General features: G+C 38.9%; 1 protein-coding gene across 2 annotated transcripts in view; it reads left to right on the top strand.

The window, feature by feature from the left end:
* Positions 1-14,408, top strand: part of LOC140162487 (uncharacterized) — a 142,071-nt gene extending 127,663 nt beyond the window's left edge. For both annotated transcript variants that reach the window (XM_072185728.1, XM_072185727.1), the window contains 6 exons: positions 4,523-4,636; positions 5,393-5,509; positions 6,816-6,851; positions 9,326-9,439; positions 11,979-12,089; positions 12,576-14,408. In XM_072185728.1, coding sequence (XP_072041829.1) covers positions 4,523-4,636; positions 5,393-5,509; positions 6,816-6,851; positions 9,326-9,439; positions 11,979-12,089; positions 12,576-12,583 — 500 coding nt within the window. In that variant the 3' untranslated portion in view covers positions 12,584-14,408. The remainder of the gene's footprint in view (positions 1-4,522; positions 4,637-5,392; positions 5,510-6,815; positions 6,852-9,325; positions 9,440-11,978; positions 12,090-12,575) is intronic.
* Positions 14,409-16,840: the final 2,432 nt, after the last annotated feature.

Here is a 16,840-nt window from a genome sequence, read left to right as displayed (position 1 = left end):
GACACTCTCATTTCTTTTTAAAACACATGTTTACGTACGACATTGTTACGACGGGCTGTATTTGCCAAGTGGTGTTGCCGAGGGCAAGTGGTGTTGCCGAGTTTGGATTTTAAAATATTTAGGTATTTTCTAGCTTAAAATCCAGCGCCAATGCTGCGCTTGCAACAGGTAGATATTTAGAAATCCATTTAAGGTATGGGTATGGGTATGGAAATTGGGGATCCCAAAAAATTGGCATATGCTATAGGCTATATGCAAAGGGATGGGGCATTTTGGCAGGCCAAGGGGAGGGGCCACAAAATTTGGCAGTCCAGGGGGTGCGGACAAGCGATTTTCGGCTGGCCGAGACAGGAGGCAAGCGATTTTAGCGAGTCGCTTGGAAATTTTGGCTTATAATTAGTAGGCTAATACCGGTACTGATTGCACAGCCTTTCGAGAAAGCAATTTTTTGGCAAGCCGGGGCCGGGGGAGGGAATAAAATTACTGATTTTGGCAGGTCGAAAGGAAGAATGACTTTACCTAGCACACATTAAACGGGCATTTCGTGATCCACAGCCTCATACAACCCCATAGGCCTACGTCCTTTCTCACAAGTTAAGATTTTTATACCAGTCATCCCGCTCTGGCCACATGTTTAGGCATTTTCACGCAGATCAATTCATTAAGCAATGGAAAATATTGCCAAATTTGAATTTCGTTTTAAAAGCCTACTCCCCATTAAAAAAAAACCACTAATTTTGGGGGATTAAAAAAGTTCTGTAAAATGAAACAAAAGGCTGCCTCAATCCTAATTATTCATTTAATAGGCCAGGCCTTCATTTCTGAAAATAGCAGGAGCTCAGTTAGTCACTCTCCTATGTGTAGGCCTACTGAGGAGCTTGACAAGGAGCTCAATTATATAATTAAACCATAGGATTTTCAAGAAGTGAGCAGCTCAATAAATGCCATTAGTAAAATTATTGGGCCTACGATTTTTATATTTTATTTGACTGTGATCCGTTTTTCTATAGGCTATATACATGCCTACACTGTATATAGGCCTACCTTTAAAATTTCTAAAATTGGCGGAATTGAACAAGCTCTAAATTTCTCATACGTCCAGCATAACCAAGGGCAACGGGGGGGGACGCCCCTAGCTATGGCCATACCCGTAGTGGCGGAACCGTCGGAATTTTTTTCCGGGCATGGGGCCCGGGGGGAAGTGAATTTGAGACGGGGGCACTTATTGCACTTGAAATTGCCGCAAAAAGTGGAAAATTACATAATTGTGGGGATTTTGCCTAAAAACTGGATGAGAAAGAAAAAATATTGGGGAAATACTGCCCCCCTAGCAGCGCCACTGCATAGCCTATCCATCCATGATGCTAGAATGACGGAAGTTCTGGCGCTGAAATTCAATTTCAATATCACGAGTTTTTATCAGGGATTTTACCAAGGGAAGGCGATAGTGTAGGATTTTGCTGATATACCAGGCAACACGAGAAAGGTGTGGCTAAATAAGGGAGTGTTCATTATAAATTTTTTCCATTATCATACTTTTGACGCCGAGAGCATAATTATTTGAAGCGTACATCGTGTCAGTCACATGGTCACATTATTTTCTGTTGAAAGAGAAACGCACATGTCTCTGATTAGCTCGGGGATTAGCTACTGCGCGCTGCGTGCTGGTCTGTTGTTGTCGAGTGGAAATGGGAAATTTATGAATGAACTTCCGCAACTTTGCAACATCATCACGCAGCGGCGTAGCTGGGATTTTTCCAGGAGGGGCAAGACAGTAGGCCCTATGGGGAGGGGCCCAAATATCCACCAAATGTCCCACTGGGGGCGGGGGCCCAAATAGACAATTTTTGCCAGGCTTATCATAATCGTATATGGTAGGCCTATTGAGCTGTAGGCCTATTGCATATCGTTTGGATTCCCCATCTCTCTGCCCCTCCTCTCACCCTCTCCTCTCTTTTTTCCTCTTTCCCCCCCCCCCCCTTTCCCTCTTTTTTTTTCCTTGCACTAGGGGCGGGGGCCCAAATAGGCAATTTTGCAATTGCCCCCCCAGCAGCTACGCTACTGTCATCACGGTAGACATACGCGGTAGGCCTACAAGCAGGGCTGTCAACTCTCACGCATTGGCCGTGAGTCTCACGCATTGGGTCACTTTCTCACGGTCTCACGCCAAGGTAGTATAATCTCACGCCTACGTAATAAATCTCACGCAAAAAGCTGGAAAATGAGTAAAATCTCACGCATCGTCCTGAATAATTTGTTGCTCCTCTCCCCCCGCTTTTCACATTCCCGAGCGCCGTGGCTCAAATATTAATGGTTCAAAATGAACATTGGAGTCGGCAAATCCCGGTACGCCTAGCTCTTTATACAGACAAATATAGTAGGCCTATCAAAATGTTGTATTTTTATATTTTCTGGTGGACTCGCGGAGAATATCATGTCATGTAGGTCCCGGCGCTGGGTTGGGGGGGTCTCAAGGCATTTTGGTAGGCCTACCCATGTTTGATTCAGGAGGTTTTTTAGCAGGCCCGACCATTTTTTTAAAATAAAAACACCTCGGGCGGGTCTCTTCAAAACATTTGTACCGCAGGGATCAAAGTCATACACATTTGGCCTAATTTGACGCTTTTTAAAGGGCACTTTTGCCAAAATGCGCCCAAAAGTTGGTCTTCGCTGTAAACCCACCCATCATAGTCGTTGAAAAGGTAGGCCTACCCCAAAACTGTGGCACATCCACGAACCCGAGGGAGAGACCTCCGCGGGTAAAAACACACCTCTAGCGGGACCAGATTTATAATTTAAAATAGGCCTACATTTTGGAAGCCAGTCATCACGACAAAACGGGCCATGGCAGTGTTAATGGTATTAACACTTTGATTTTAGGCTTAAATAACGAGTGTAGGCCTATAAATTACAAATTTGCACACACCCGGGGGAACCTTCTCAAGCTGGTTTGGGTAAGGATGTGAGGCTGTGACTCCGAAAAACTACGGTACGATTTTAAACCAAATTTGAAGAAAACAGACCCAAAATTGTATCAACTTTTGGACTGAAAGTTTTCGCAAATATTTACTTTTCGAGAAAATTATTGAAAATACCCTTCTTGAACCTAATTTTCATGACACTGAGGGTCAATAAAATCATGGCTAAAAATACAACAGAGTCTAAACTAAATGGCTGAAAATGCACCCCAAATCTGCCGCACATCCCCACGACACATTTCACCTTATAGATTTTGAAAATTGTCGCAATAAAATAGGCCCGAACTTATCCCAAATTATCCCCGAAAAATATTTTTTGCAGGTGAGGTTGAGTCTTATTATTTTTATTCTCAGAGAGGATATGGGTTGATATTTTTAGCAGGGTACAATTTGTCTTGTTTTTGACGTTGAAGTTCCAGATTCTTTTTTTTATATTTTATTATTCATTTATTTATTTATACCCCAGGATTTATACCCTGTACGTGGGGAAAAGTACACACGGCAGCTACAGAGAAACCACGAAAAACTCCTGTAAAGTGCATGAAAATGCCCCGAAAATGTGCCAACCGAAACACCCGAACAGGAAGATAAAATAAAAAAACAAAACCAAAAACCCAGGAAATTTCCCGAAATAAGTTCCAAATTCTTTGTCCCCACTAAAATATATGAACACTCCCTTATGAAGTCTGCCCTCTTCCGGCTATTCTGGTAGTAGGCGTTGACAATTACCTTCATATTTTTGAAGCATGTTTGAACCCGATTTGTTCTCTATTCACATTTTTAACGTTGCAAGTAACATTTCAAGACCTCTATTTGTGACAGGTATTTATTACCTTGCTAGAGATGTGCCTAAAGTTGAAATTCAATATTTCGGATCGCAAAGATCGAGAGATATAAAGTTGTTGAATATCAGTTTAACACCATGGATCATATGGGCGTCTTATATGAACGATTACGATAACTAGGCAAAAATGGCTGGGATACAGGTTGTGTATACTACATGAATATTCATGAACTATACAGATTCCATTCTTCTCTAATAATAAAGATGTCAATCACTCTCCCAGACGACAGTTGCTTGGCGCTTGTAAACAAATCGAATAATAGTGCTTGATAACAGCTTAAAAATAGGCTAAAACACATTTTCACACAATTTTTCCGGATTTTTTATTTCACATGATAAGTAGACATATTTTCTTACGTATAAGGTAATAATATATTTTTTCTGGAGGTAAAGCCCTTCAACACTTTGTTTAACCTTAAACAAGTATAGTTTGCACTGTCTATCGTGTGTTTTCTTTTCCGCGTTAAGCTGAATTTATACTCTATCGCTTTTGCAGAATATCGATTCTCACGCATGCTCAGTGTTTACTTACATTTCCAGAGCGTCGAGCCGATCAATCAATTCAAATCGCTTAATATTGTAATTTACATTACTCACTATCTCCCTTGATTATTACTATTTATCGTATTTACCTATTTATCTCTAAAACTGTCACTCTTTCAGAAACTCCGTCTAATCATTAGTTTTTCATTTTGTTCAGATTTCTGTGGCCCGGATCAATCTCCCTGTTCTGATGACGGACCATGCATTCCAAACCATCGTTTTTGTGATGACGTAGTAGATTGCACGGAAACACTTTACGATGAGAAAGATTGTGAGTTATATTTCAGTTTCCAACACGCTAACAAATATTCAGAACATATAGGTTAGGTTGCGCTACAGTGGGCAACTCAGAAGTACCGTTACTAAGAAGGCCCACTATTCAGGAAACCCGTCAAATTCTGAATAGCGGGCTTGTTTTCATTTAAAATGACCCGCTAACCAGAAGACCCGCTAATCAGAAAACCCGCGGGTATTTTCTGAGTAGGCCCGTTACTCAGAAAATTCTGAATAGCGGGTCTTCAAACTTCCGGGTCTTTTGAGCGACGTGTTGCACCAGTGCTACAATATGGCGGTAATATAAAATGGTAATATCGAATTGATTATTTCAAATTAATGAATTCGTCTAGCGGCCTTGGGTGCCGTCATTAAAGACGTTAGAAGACTACAAATTGATAGGTAAAGCATATGCCATTTTGTTATGAATTTTCGTGAAATGATTCAATGAACTTGATAAAAAATATTTTCCGACATGTATAAAAAAACCAACAACTAAAAGTATTGTTCCATAATCACAAAAACGAAAAACAAAACAAAACAAACAAACAAACAAAAGCAAATGTTGGTCTAAAATAGTTACCTTTACAACTTTTCTATTCAAACGTACAGAAAGACTACACACAGCATGAAAGTCCTGTTTCTAGGCAACCTGTTTACATGCAATAATGGCAGCAGCCAGTAGTGGCGCATGGCATCATCATAGTGTTTAATCTATTAATGCAAAACTTACCACTTTATTTTATAAATCTAGGTCCATGTCCAAGCGATGGTGATGTCCGCTGTGCAAACATGAGGTGTATTGATTCTGACCTGATATGCAATGGGGTAGATGATTGTCGAGACGGTGACAATTCCGATGAGGCCGATTGTAAGATGATTAGAGGTTTTAAATAAAAATTGCTTATAATTTATCGTTATGAATTCGGCAGACGGCCGAATCCGGATTCGGCTTTTGGTAAATTCATGTTACGCATGCATTATTTTTGAATTAGAGAACAAGGGATCAATGCTTTACCTATAGAGGACAGCTTTCACCGTTAGCTAACCATGCATGCCGCCCTCTTTTGATTACTTATTATGCCGTTATCATCTGATCTCCCAGGTGGTGAACGCCGTGCATTCTCTAAATTCAGTAAATTTCCTCTGTCAGCCGTGAAATTGAATGGGATTATTTTGAAATTTCAAAACACATAAAATATCACAAACAAATAGGCCTATGTTAATAGATAATATTAATACAAGCTAACCCCGTTTGGGTTTGATATTGAACCCCACAAAACTAACATTCAAATTAATTAAATACAGTAAAATTTGATTATTACTGGGTGAGAGTCGCTGTGACGGTTTTAAATTCGCCGTGTTGGTTAGGCTCCGATCGCTCAGTGTGCATATTGAATGGCGCGTACCAGTGATCACGGCAGCTGCGAAATTCAGTTCTGATTTACCTTCGTGTTCCGATTGTATGGATAGTGCCATACGGCTGAGCAGTTTAGCCGTCTCTCTCTATCATGCCACTCGCCGCCTGTGATCTCCGTTACAAATGCTGCCCTCTATTATGTACAGCGTTGATCCCTTGTTTTCAAATTCAAAAGTAATGCATGCGTAAAATGAATTTACCAAAAGCCAAACCCGGATTCGACTGTCTGCCGAATTCATAACGATATCATGTCCGATGTGCTAACTTAAGTTGTATTGATTCTGAGTAGATTCTGAGCTGATTTGCGATGGGTAAGATAATTGTGGTGATGAATCAAATGAGACAAGTTAAGACTATAGTTGTAAGCAATTGTAGCAATTTGTTTTACATTCAAATTGCACTTGATACTTTTTACAGTTGCATTTGGATGATGTGAAACTAGTTATGAAAATGCAGATGAAATGGATAATGAGTCAGAAAGTAAATAAATCTCAAATTTATAGTAAATTAAACCAATTCCTGAACATCCATTAACAATATGCTCAAGAATTTTGGGTTAAAATTCATTGAGGGCTGACTTCCGGTCTGGCACGAAATATGAATTTGATAAGGGGTGGCTTTGACGATTATTAACATAGACGTATATAATATGGTGTCGATACATATTATAACAAGTTGTAATTCTTTTTTTTTTTTCTGATGAAGGCAATTTATACCAATTGTGTATACCGGTATAATTTTTTTGTCATCCATTTAGGCGTGATCGTTACGACAAAGGAGTCTACTACAACAGGTGAGCCAAATATATAACTTAAAGTCATCGTCTTCTTCTTGATATTGCCCTGTTTGCTGGCAGCAAGGACGAAGCTCATGTGCAAGTACAATCTCACACTAAAGCAGCTAAGGAAGTCACAGTATTTAGTAACATTGAAAAAGCAGAGGTTTTATACCTGCCTCTTTTTAATTGTGAAAAATTAAGCGAGTTGGATATTTCCGATACCTTAGATCTATGATAGCCTCTAAAAAGAGAAATTAGAAGGCGCGGAGCTCTTGCATGGGTTGCCATTTGGGAACTTGACAGAATCTGGAAATCAAGCTACATCTCCACTCAACTCAAGATCAGTATCATCTGAAGATGATTAAACAGACAGTTGTGCTTCCAATTGAGGATCCGTAACTATGATCCAGTATCCAATGTGACTGCGTACCAGATAACCAACCAGCAGCCACTTTTATACCTCATTCAACCACGACATAAAATGGCTCGGGCACATCTACCGGAAACCATCAAACGAGCTAATTAATATCTATGCTCTAAAATAAGTCAGGGAAGACATAAAGTACTGTACCACAAGTACATCACAGACTTGCTCTTCTTGGTGGGATTGTCAGATATTCCATTGCCACCTTTACGCTTCCTAGACTTTGGTGCGGCAGCACCGGCGGAAGGCTCATTCATTCATTCATTCATTCATTCATTCATTCATTCATTCAAAAAAGGTTTATTAAGAAATTGTCATCACAGTATAGAAACCGAATTGCAACAATTTTACATACAAATTCAACAACATAATAATAAGCATATACACCATACGAGAAAATTACAAAAATAACAAAACAGCATTGACCAGTACATATGCCCCATACACTCATACAGACCCAATCACACTCCCAAACACTCCTACGCACATCCCACCCACACACTCACCCCAACGCACCCCCACCACACATCCCACACACCCCTACATACTCACCCACCTCATCACACACAAACAAATCACATAATAAACACACGCTTAAACACCCACGGCACTCACTCCAACGCTACCCACACGCAACTCACACACACCAACTACACTTTCAAGAATCAAGCCAAAATAAGAAATAGAATCCTGCAACATAAAAAAGGATATTGCACTTGATATGATAATATAAACAGCATGACATGCGCTAGAACATAGCAATTTAAAAACACTCCTAAAAAACAGGCAAGCTTATGTCACAAGATTGGGCTCTTCCTACAACGATCGGTTCTATACCTGGGTATGGTCAGTTTGTTGGAATTCCTCAAATTTCTTCGATGAACATTGCCTCGGGAAGTAGGGACCCAAGTACTGAACCGCTCAGAGTTCATGAGTGACTTAAAGAAATTCAAACATAATTGATCTCTTCTGACACCTAATGTATTGATACCACAGATCTCAAGAGCTTCGTTATAAGTTGTGTACTGCTTCCCCATGATGATCTTGCACGCTCTTCTCTGAATTCTTTCCAAATCGGCACTTTGAGTAACCGTGAGACCAGGGTGACAAGATCAAAATCAGGCTCGGGTACTGTTGGTGCTCGACCTGCTGAAGCTGGATCCGTCGAAGGCGCTCCATATTTTTTTCATGAAATCCGCAGCTCAGATTATAAATATAGCTCAGGGCAGATCTTATTGGAGGAAGCTTGTGACACACCGCAGCCATGGACTAAAGAGATAACAGACAAACTCCAAACTTCTCAGCTTCACTCGATAATGGGGGCCGATTGCTCCACGATATGCGACAGGTGAAACTGCTACGCACGTACTGCGTATTTTTACGGCATTTCGCGTTAACGCGAAGACACCAGAGCTCTATCTGGCGTGATTGTTAGGCGCGCATGATTGAACAATTGTGACCCGTTACAGCGAAAGGTACCTTATGTCGGCTGCTACAAGTGTCTCTTTTTCCCCAATGTTGGCAGAAAATATCAAACAATAATGACAATCTGAAGTGGCGGTCATTTCAAATCATCTACAAGTCAACGAGGTTCAGGAATGTCGTCTCATTGTTAGTGGGTGGCTAATACATACCTATACAAATACAATACAATGCTTTTGTAACCCACCACTCATGCCACTTGAACAGGATTAGCCATATCAAATAAAGACTAGAGCTGTATAACAAACAGTTCTATAGACAGGTACAAGCTTATTATCCTCTACAACAATAGGATTAATGATTGGTTTAGAATGCATTTGTTACTAGCAAAATAAGGCATATGTAGCTCCCGACTTAAGGTACCTTTTGCTGTAACGGGTCACAATTTGCACTCATGAATATGCGGGAATACAAGACTCGGGACTTTGAATGATTGTAAAGGTTATGTAGTAGTCTGTGTTCGCAGCCAACAAATGCTGATGTGATGAGATATCGAAATGATGGCGTACGATATTACTGTCCGCTTATCCCAATAATGCCACTATTGTAAAGAAGGCATGCGTCCGATTTTCTTCTTTTACAGGCCCATGCATAGAAGGTGACTTTGCTTGTTCACCTGAAGGACCGTGTATTGATGAGTGGCGTGTGTGTGATGGGCTCCCTGATTGCATAGAAACAGAGAAGGATGAAATGAACTGTAAGTCAAAGATTGATAAAATAGTATCTCATGTGTGCATCATGTTGCCATGTACATATACCCATGAATTATTCTGTCTTCGATTTGCGTTTCCTTTCATGCCCGGGGTAACCCTCACACATAAGTGCTACCCACCCGTGTACACACACCTCCAAATTGGACACTTAATGGCGTAACGCACACCATCAAATTTTGAACATCTAAATGGAATCATTCACGAGAAACCTACGCTTAAAGGCGTATTTGTGCATAGATTTAAATGTCTTAAAATGTATAGTTACTCTAAGGCAATTTACTCTTGAGGATAGTCTTAAGTTTCAGCCCAGTTTTCAACCCTAAACAGCGAAGAGTTTGACTTATTCTGGCACCCTAAAGTGCGATTAACAGCGAGAAATATATCAAAAGACGTCGACGCATCATATGTCAAAATAACCTACCCTTTTCGACGTTTTTTGTGTATACGGGTGGGTAGCACTTATGTGTGAGAGTGACCCCCGGACTTTCTTGCTTCCTTACCATGGCAACAGGAGTGTAACAATACACTTGTCTTTAAAATAACTAGCATCTATGTATACATGTAGTATATTGCAAAGGATCTGGGCCATTACCCTATGTAGGTAGAGCAATATTTACACAAGTATAATTGTAATCGTAAAATGTTTCATATTTATTTCAGATTCCGTGTAATGTAAATAAATGTTGGGATTTATACAGCGCCTTTCACATGTGAACATGTACCAAAGCGCTTTACATTTATTCCACCGTCATTAGAATATGTCAGCTGCCATACAATGCCCAAGGCATGCTCATACCTTTGGGCGGCGCTCAATGGACAGTATTCATAACAGCTCCCCATTTCACACCTGGGTGGAGAGGAGTAATCGAGATAAAGTGCCTTACCCAAGGGCATAACACGATGGCGTCGCCGGGGCTCGAACCAACAACCTTCCGATTATGAGTCCTAGCCCGCTCGGCCACCGTGCTCCCTATGTAAAACTTGTCAAATTACGCTGACATTGTAAGCATATATTCAGTATGAAAAATATAGGCTGTCCGCACGTCCAAGACGCAGCTGTTTTCGGACGTGATATTTTCCTAACCCGTCCGAAGAACGTCCTGATATGTTGCCATTATAACTGAACCGAATTGACCACATTTGTGATGTTTACCTTCTTAGGCCACAATTAGCCTTATTTTGGTCCATTTCAGCATTAAAATTGCAGTTGTAAGCATGTCAATTTGTAAGCGCTCTTTTGCAAAGTCATAGTTCATTGAATTTACAACCGTATGACAAAACAGGCGAAAAAAAGTAACTTTTGCACAAGATTAATATTTTTAATTTTTGCAATTTAAACAGAATAGGCCATTGCTCATTCTAGTCTTGTATGGACAATAAGTGTGCTTTTTCATTTAATGACATAAAATTGGACAATATTGTAAGGAACACTTGAGGTTTTGACTTTTAAAACCTACATTTTGGTCAAAACATGTGCTTGGATAGGTAGTTTTCTACAGATTTACCACATTCGCCTGGCTATAACATTGAATTGCCCCAGCAAACACATGACCTTTATATACCCCGACATTTAAATGTTATTAAAAGGTTTTGAAAAAAACAACATTTTAAGAACATTTCTGTGTTTGCTGGGTTCAAAGTATTGATACAATATTTGGCAAAAATGTTTGCAAAAATAGTTTATAATAACATTTTTTGAAAACATTTAAAAATATTGTTGTGGTCTGTTTTCATACTAAGCGTTTTAAAACGTTATCATGACCTTTATATAACCGACATTTTAATGTTATTAAAACGTTTTTACCTAAACCAAAAGCCAAAATATAACTTATTTAAAACGTTTTTGTGTTTGCTGGGGCGTTATCTGTTGACCTAGTGAAGAAAAGTGTCTTTAGGGGGAAGTGTTAGCTTTCGTTTGATATAAAAGAAATTCTGATTGGATGAAGGGAACACATGAGGTTTCGACAAAAACCAAATACAGGGGTCCATCTAGAAGCTCCACAGCTGATACGACGCTATGCACTCAACCGTCTAGTGTAATCAAAGACTGTGGTGGAGACAATTTTCTCTGTTTGGAAGCTCTTGGATGAAAATGTGTGCTCAGGTAGCTTCAGGTGTATCGAGGTGGAAACTTTGCATAGATGGTTTATAAGAGAATCGTTTTTGCAAAATTCCAGGTAAAGTCATTTTGGTAGCGGGTCAGCTTGAAGAGTTTTCAATTTTATGTGCCTTGGAAATTGTGTCCACTGATTACTAGACACTAAGAAAGCACCCGAGCACCGGTACGTATAAAAGACCCCAAAGTTAAGCATAAAATGCATGGGAAGGGTTAGTTTCAGGCCTGGCAGGTTATTTTTAGTAGCAGGCCTGTCCTGCGGACTAGTTGCTTTTTGGCTGAATTTTACACACTGAAATCACTTATTTCAGTAATGGTGTCAATAATCTGCCATGCGACATTCTATTTCATATTATTGAAAATTGTGTAAATCTCACTACTAATAATTTTGTCTCAAATTATTGTAGGTCCGTGTCGAAACGAAGGTCACTTCCGCTGTGCAAACCGGAGGTGTATTCCACCTGTCCTTAAATGCAATGGAAGAGATGATTGTCGTGACAATTCCGATGAGGCCGATTGTAAGATGATTAGAGGTTTTCAATAAAATTGCATATTATATATTATGTCTTCAACAAAATATATAGCATGCACATGTACATATATGCTAAAAAACCGAAAACTGTAATATTGGGAGCAAACAAATTTATTTTATTTATTTTTTATTGATGTCATCAGTATAGATGTATAATTGTGATTATGATGATGACGATGATTATGATGATGACGATATGATGATGATGATGATGATGATGATGATGATGATGATGATGATGATGATGGATGATGATGATGATGATGATGATGATGACGATGATGAAGATGATGATAATGATGATGATCTGTCGACATCACTTTGTGCTATTTACAAAGTGATTTTACTGCCAGTTGTGACGATGGTGATGATGATGATGACGATGACGATGATGATGATGATGATGACGATGATGATGATGATGACGATTGCTTTCACATTGCTATCTTTCGACTTATTTTCTGCTTTTCAGGTCCGTAAATTACACAGACACATGGGAACTATATGATATAATAGCTGCATTTGATAGAAGCAATAACGGTATAAAGCTTTACACAGACAACAGCAACTGAGCATAAAAAACGAAAGAAAGCCGCAGCACTTTTAATCTATATATTTACTAAAAAACCTTACTGACCCGAGTATTATTCTTACAATTATTGTAAACTGATATATAATAATGTGATCAAAATTTCAAGGTGGCGCTCAAGACCTCAAACTTACAAATGAAACCAAAAAAAAGGAAATAATGACCATGTGTGTATAATGAAAGACAGATATTAAAAGACTAGATCGCGTCTGAAATTCTGACAACTAGACAAAAAATACCATACTGCGCAGGTCGGCAACCAATCACGGCGCGCCTTTGCCATGACGTCAGACGCGAACTAGTCTTTTTATATCAGTCTTTCATTAAGGTACCATGTGTCCTTCCTATTGAAAACTTGAATTTTTCTCAGGTGGCAATTAAAAAAGAATCTACCAAAATTTGGGGCTAGAGAATGTGATGCTAAGTGAGTTCTTCTGAGTATCGTGGATTCAGAACGAGAAATCCGTAACTCACGTTTTGGTCATTTTGAGATTTTGGTACCAAAATAATCACCAGCCAGATTATTCTAACTCATTTAGCCAATACTAATATCAGCTTGTCTACCCCTCTTAATGAATGACCATTATTCCAAACTACCGTGAAACCTCGTCTACAAGTATATAGAGAGTTTTTGATGAAAGCTTAATCCAGGCGCCATCTATCGACAAATTTGGAACATTATGGATTTTAGCAACTAAATTACCGATACAAGCATTTACAAACAAGTATTATTGTAAGACCAATCTTCTGCATTGGGATATTCATGGCTGCTTTGTTTTAATATAGCCTTCATCAAAATCACTGTATATGCTTGTAGACGAGGTTTTACGGTAGTTGCTAACCTTAAACATTGAACGTTAGAACTCAGATATTGTAGATTTCAGTTAGCGCCAGAAAGACGTAACTTAAGTACTTAAAGGAATTCTAAAGAATAATATCAATTCTACTATTCTTAATTTGATATAATGAGTAGGATAACGGTTATAGGACCAAATTTGAGTTAAACCAGACATTTATATTGTGAGTTGTAAATAGGTTCGCAAAAATATTGACAATTGGAATTTCTTGAGTTAAGGCTTTCTGGCTCTCAACCCCCGCGATAATTTGAAACACACTTTAGAATGTACTCGGGTCAGTGCAGTATAAATATAAACTGCATAATAATCAAGAATAAATATAGTACTTCCCTAATCGTTAGTTTAATCATACTATTGGGGATTATAATCGTGGTGGTACACTATATTTCACGCATTTCCACTCTCTGATAAAGGGATTGACAGTTGGTGGTTGTATACGTTACACCAAGATTGCTTGAAGGGAAGAAGGGTCGGACAGAGGCGTAGCAAACGGGGACATGGTAGACAAAGTCCATGGGCCCTGAAGGTTCAGGTGCCCCAAGCAAAAGAACAAATGAAAGAAACGCTGTTTAAGGAGATATATGAAGAGCTTTGTTTCAAAACCCCTTACATCCACTTTTAGCCAAAATGAGTTATTGGCATAATATTATAGTGTGGGTAAAAATACACATTTTGGTGGTTGTTTGACCTTCATACGACCTTCCCTTCCGGAGTTATAGCATATTTCCCGTTTGGGAAATCTTAGGGAATTTCCGGAAATCTGAACTTAAAATGAATATAGAATTGTTTTGTTTTAAATTTTTTGATGTATAATGGTAGCCTGGAATGTTCTTTACCTATTAAAACCAAAAGGAACTGTTTTTGGGTCACTATGTTTGAAAAAATCATTTTAATTAACAAAAGGTGTAGCTTCGGAAATACCCAAAAATGCCATTTTCCCGAATTTAATTAAAATTCATAATAAAAAAAGTAAATGAGATATTTCAATTTTTCTTTTTGATTTTCAAAGCATTAGTCAAGTTACATAATGTAGTGCAAACAAATGGGCTCAAATTTGATTGCAAAGGTGGTTCTAGAAACGGGGTAAATTTATTTTGTTGCAAAACCCCTTACATCCACTTTTGACTTTTTGAGAAAAACAGCTTTTTTTAATTGTGCAAGTATTACTTTTGTTTCTATTTCGATTTATCCAATCCCAAATTGAATCAAATCGAACAAATAATACTTGCACAATTAAAAAAGCTGTTTTTCTAAAAAGTCAAAAGTGGATGTAAGGGTTTTGCAACAAAGCTCTTCATATACTAAAACGCAGGGCCAAATTTACCTGAGCCAGGCCAAAATTTGGAGGCCCCAAAATCACCGTGAGGAAGTCGTGTGCTCTCAAGAGGCTAAGTTTTGTTTACCGCGGGGGCCTTTTAATCTCAGACCATTTTTGCTCAAAATGAAGGTGAATTTTGCTATGTGAAGGGCTAGTATGATAATATGCGCGAAACGCGCAAATTTGTGGAATTTTACCAAATTTGGTCCAAGACATGATGTTGTCGGACTAGACTAAGAGGAACATGTTAAAAAGACCCCCCACTGTTTCTTGTCCATGGGCCCGAGGCTCTTGCTACGCCCCTGGAGACGGAGAAGGAACACACAATCTTTAATTATAAAAACATAATATTATTTCCACTTTGCCCTTGTGTCTCAACATACTAAATGTATCGCATGATCACTGCGAACCTTGGGAGAATAGTGCCAGTGCTGATTATGTAACAATGAAAGCCAATAAAACAAAAATAGTGTAAAGATAATGTTTTGTTTAATTTCTTTCATCTCAGATTTGGACTGTGACTAGAACATTTAAGCCTTTTTTGAAATATGGCGGGCATAAAAGAAGAGGGCGTACTTTGAAGTGAGTAATCTTTTGTCAGCTGAGAAGCATACAAAAGATTACTCACTTCAAAGTACGCCCTCTCCACTTTGCCCTTGTGTCTCAACATACTAAATGTAGCGCATGATCACTGCGAACCTTGGGAGAACAGTGCCAGTGCAGATTATGTAACAATGAAAGCCAATAAAACAAAAAATAGTGGGCTCAATAAGAAACTTATAATTTTCACAAGGCCATATCTTAAAATCCTGTCCATAAAAATGAACAAGAATTACACACAGGATTACTTCAATACTCTACTCTACACACATGTCAGTAACCAAGCAGTTATCCAACTGACACAACAGTAAAATTGTTTCAAAAGAGTAAGTGGAATAGTGTGGAACGGGGCTGCTCCTGCTTTTCACACACTTTCTTTAGAAACAGGTCTTGTTCCACTCTATTCCATTTACTCACAGATTTCTTGTGTTGGGTGCCAATTATTGGGCTGTGAATGTGGTCGGTCCAGGAAGCTGTTCCATGTCTATGCATTTTGCTGTTGTGTTTATACATCTTGAGTAGCTATCAACTGCTACTAAAACTGCTCATAGCTTCTACAAATCGATGGTAACCTTGGAAATGATGCTAAAATTCGTATAATCAGCGTAAAAGTAGAAACGAAGAAACACGCGTTATTGAAATTTCAAAATATGGTGGTGATTTTGTATCAGATACTCAACAAAATGTAAATACAATGTACCACAATACCAATCCTAGGCTCATATCATATCTTGTTACATATTTGTTTTTGTTTTGTACATTTGTTGATGTCATACAAGTGAGTAAATTTAAAATATACAAAAATGTTGTTTTTATGAAATAAATTAAAGAAATCACCTCTCCATAGACTTGTTGAGTGTTCGATTGTTATTTTGTACAATCTGCGGGACCATATGTTTCTAAATCTAAACAGATTAAAAGCAAACCTTTTTGTCATGTCATCATTCCTATATCTTCGTGACAATAAGTTGCCATGATAGTAGGGCGAATCCACTAGTTCTTCAACAGCCACGCATGGCGATTTTGTTCCGCCGTGTTTAATAGTTCCGAGGTACTCAGGTTAAGTATAGCAAAATACGATTGCCGCACCACTGACCTTGACTTACCACCTGTAGATAGATAGATATGTATCTTTCCCACTACGTATGCGCTGCTGCCACCAAATGACTCATTTTTACGACTGCGCAGGTTAAGGTTAGACAAACAAACGTATAAAAAACGTATAAAAGACGTTAAGAGGCCGTCAGCGTGACGTCATATGCCACCATCTTGTGGGTACAGGCTGCGATGGTCGTTCGATCTTCATGCGTGATGATGCGTGATAACAGCTGCGTAGCAAGCTGCGCCCTGCGCGTAGTGTCCGACGCATGAAC

This window comes from Amphiura filiformis, chromosome 10 (assembly GCF_039555335.1).
Source record: "Amphiura filiformis chromosome 10, Afil_fr2py, whole genome shotgun sequence".
Classification (NCBI taxonomy): Eukaryota; Metazoa; Echinodermata; class Ophiuroidea; order Amphilepidida; family Amphiuridae; genus Amphiura; species Amphiura filiformis.
The sequence above is the reverse complement of the archived record's forward strand: the minus strand, read 5'-3'. Positions and strand labels throughout refer to the sequence as shown.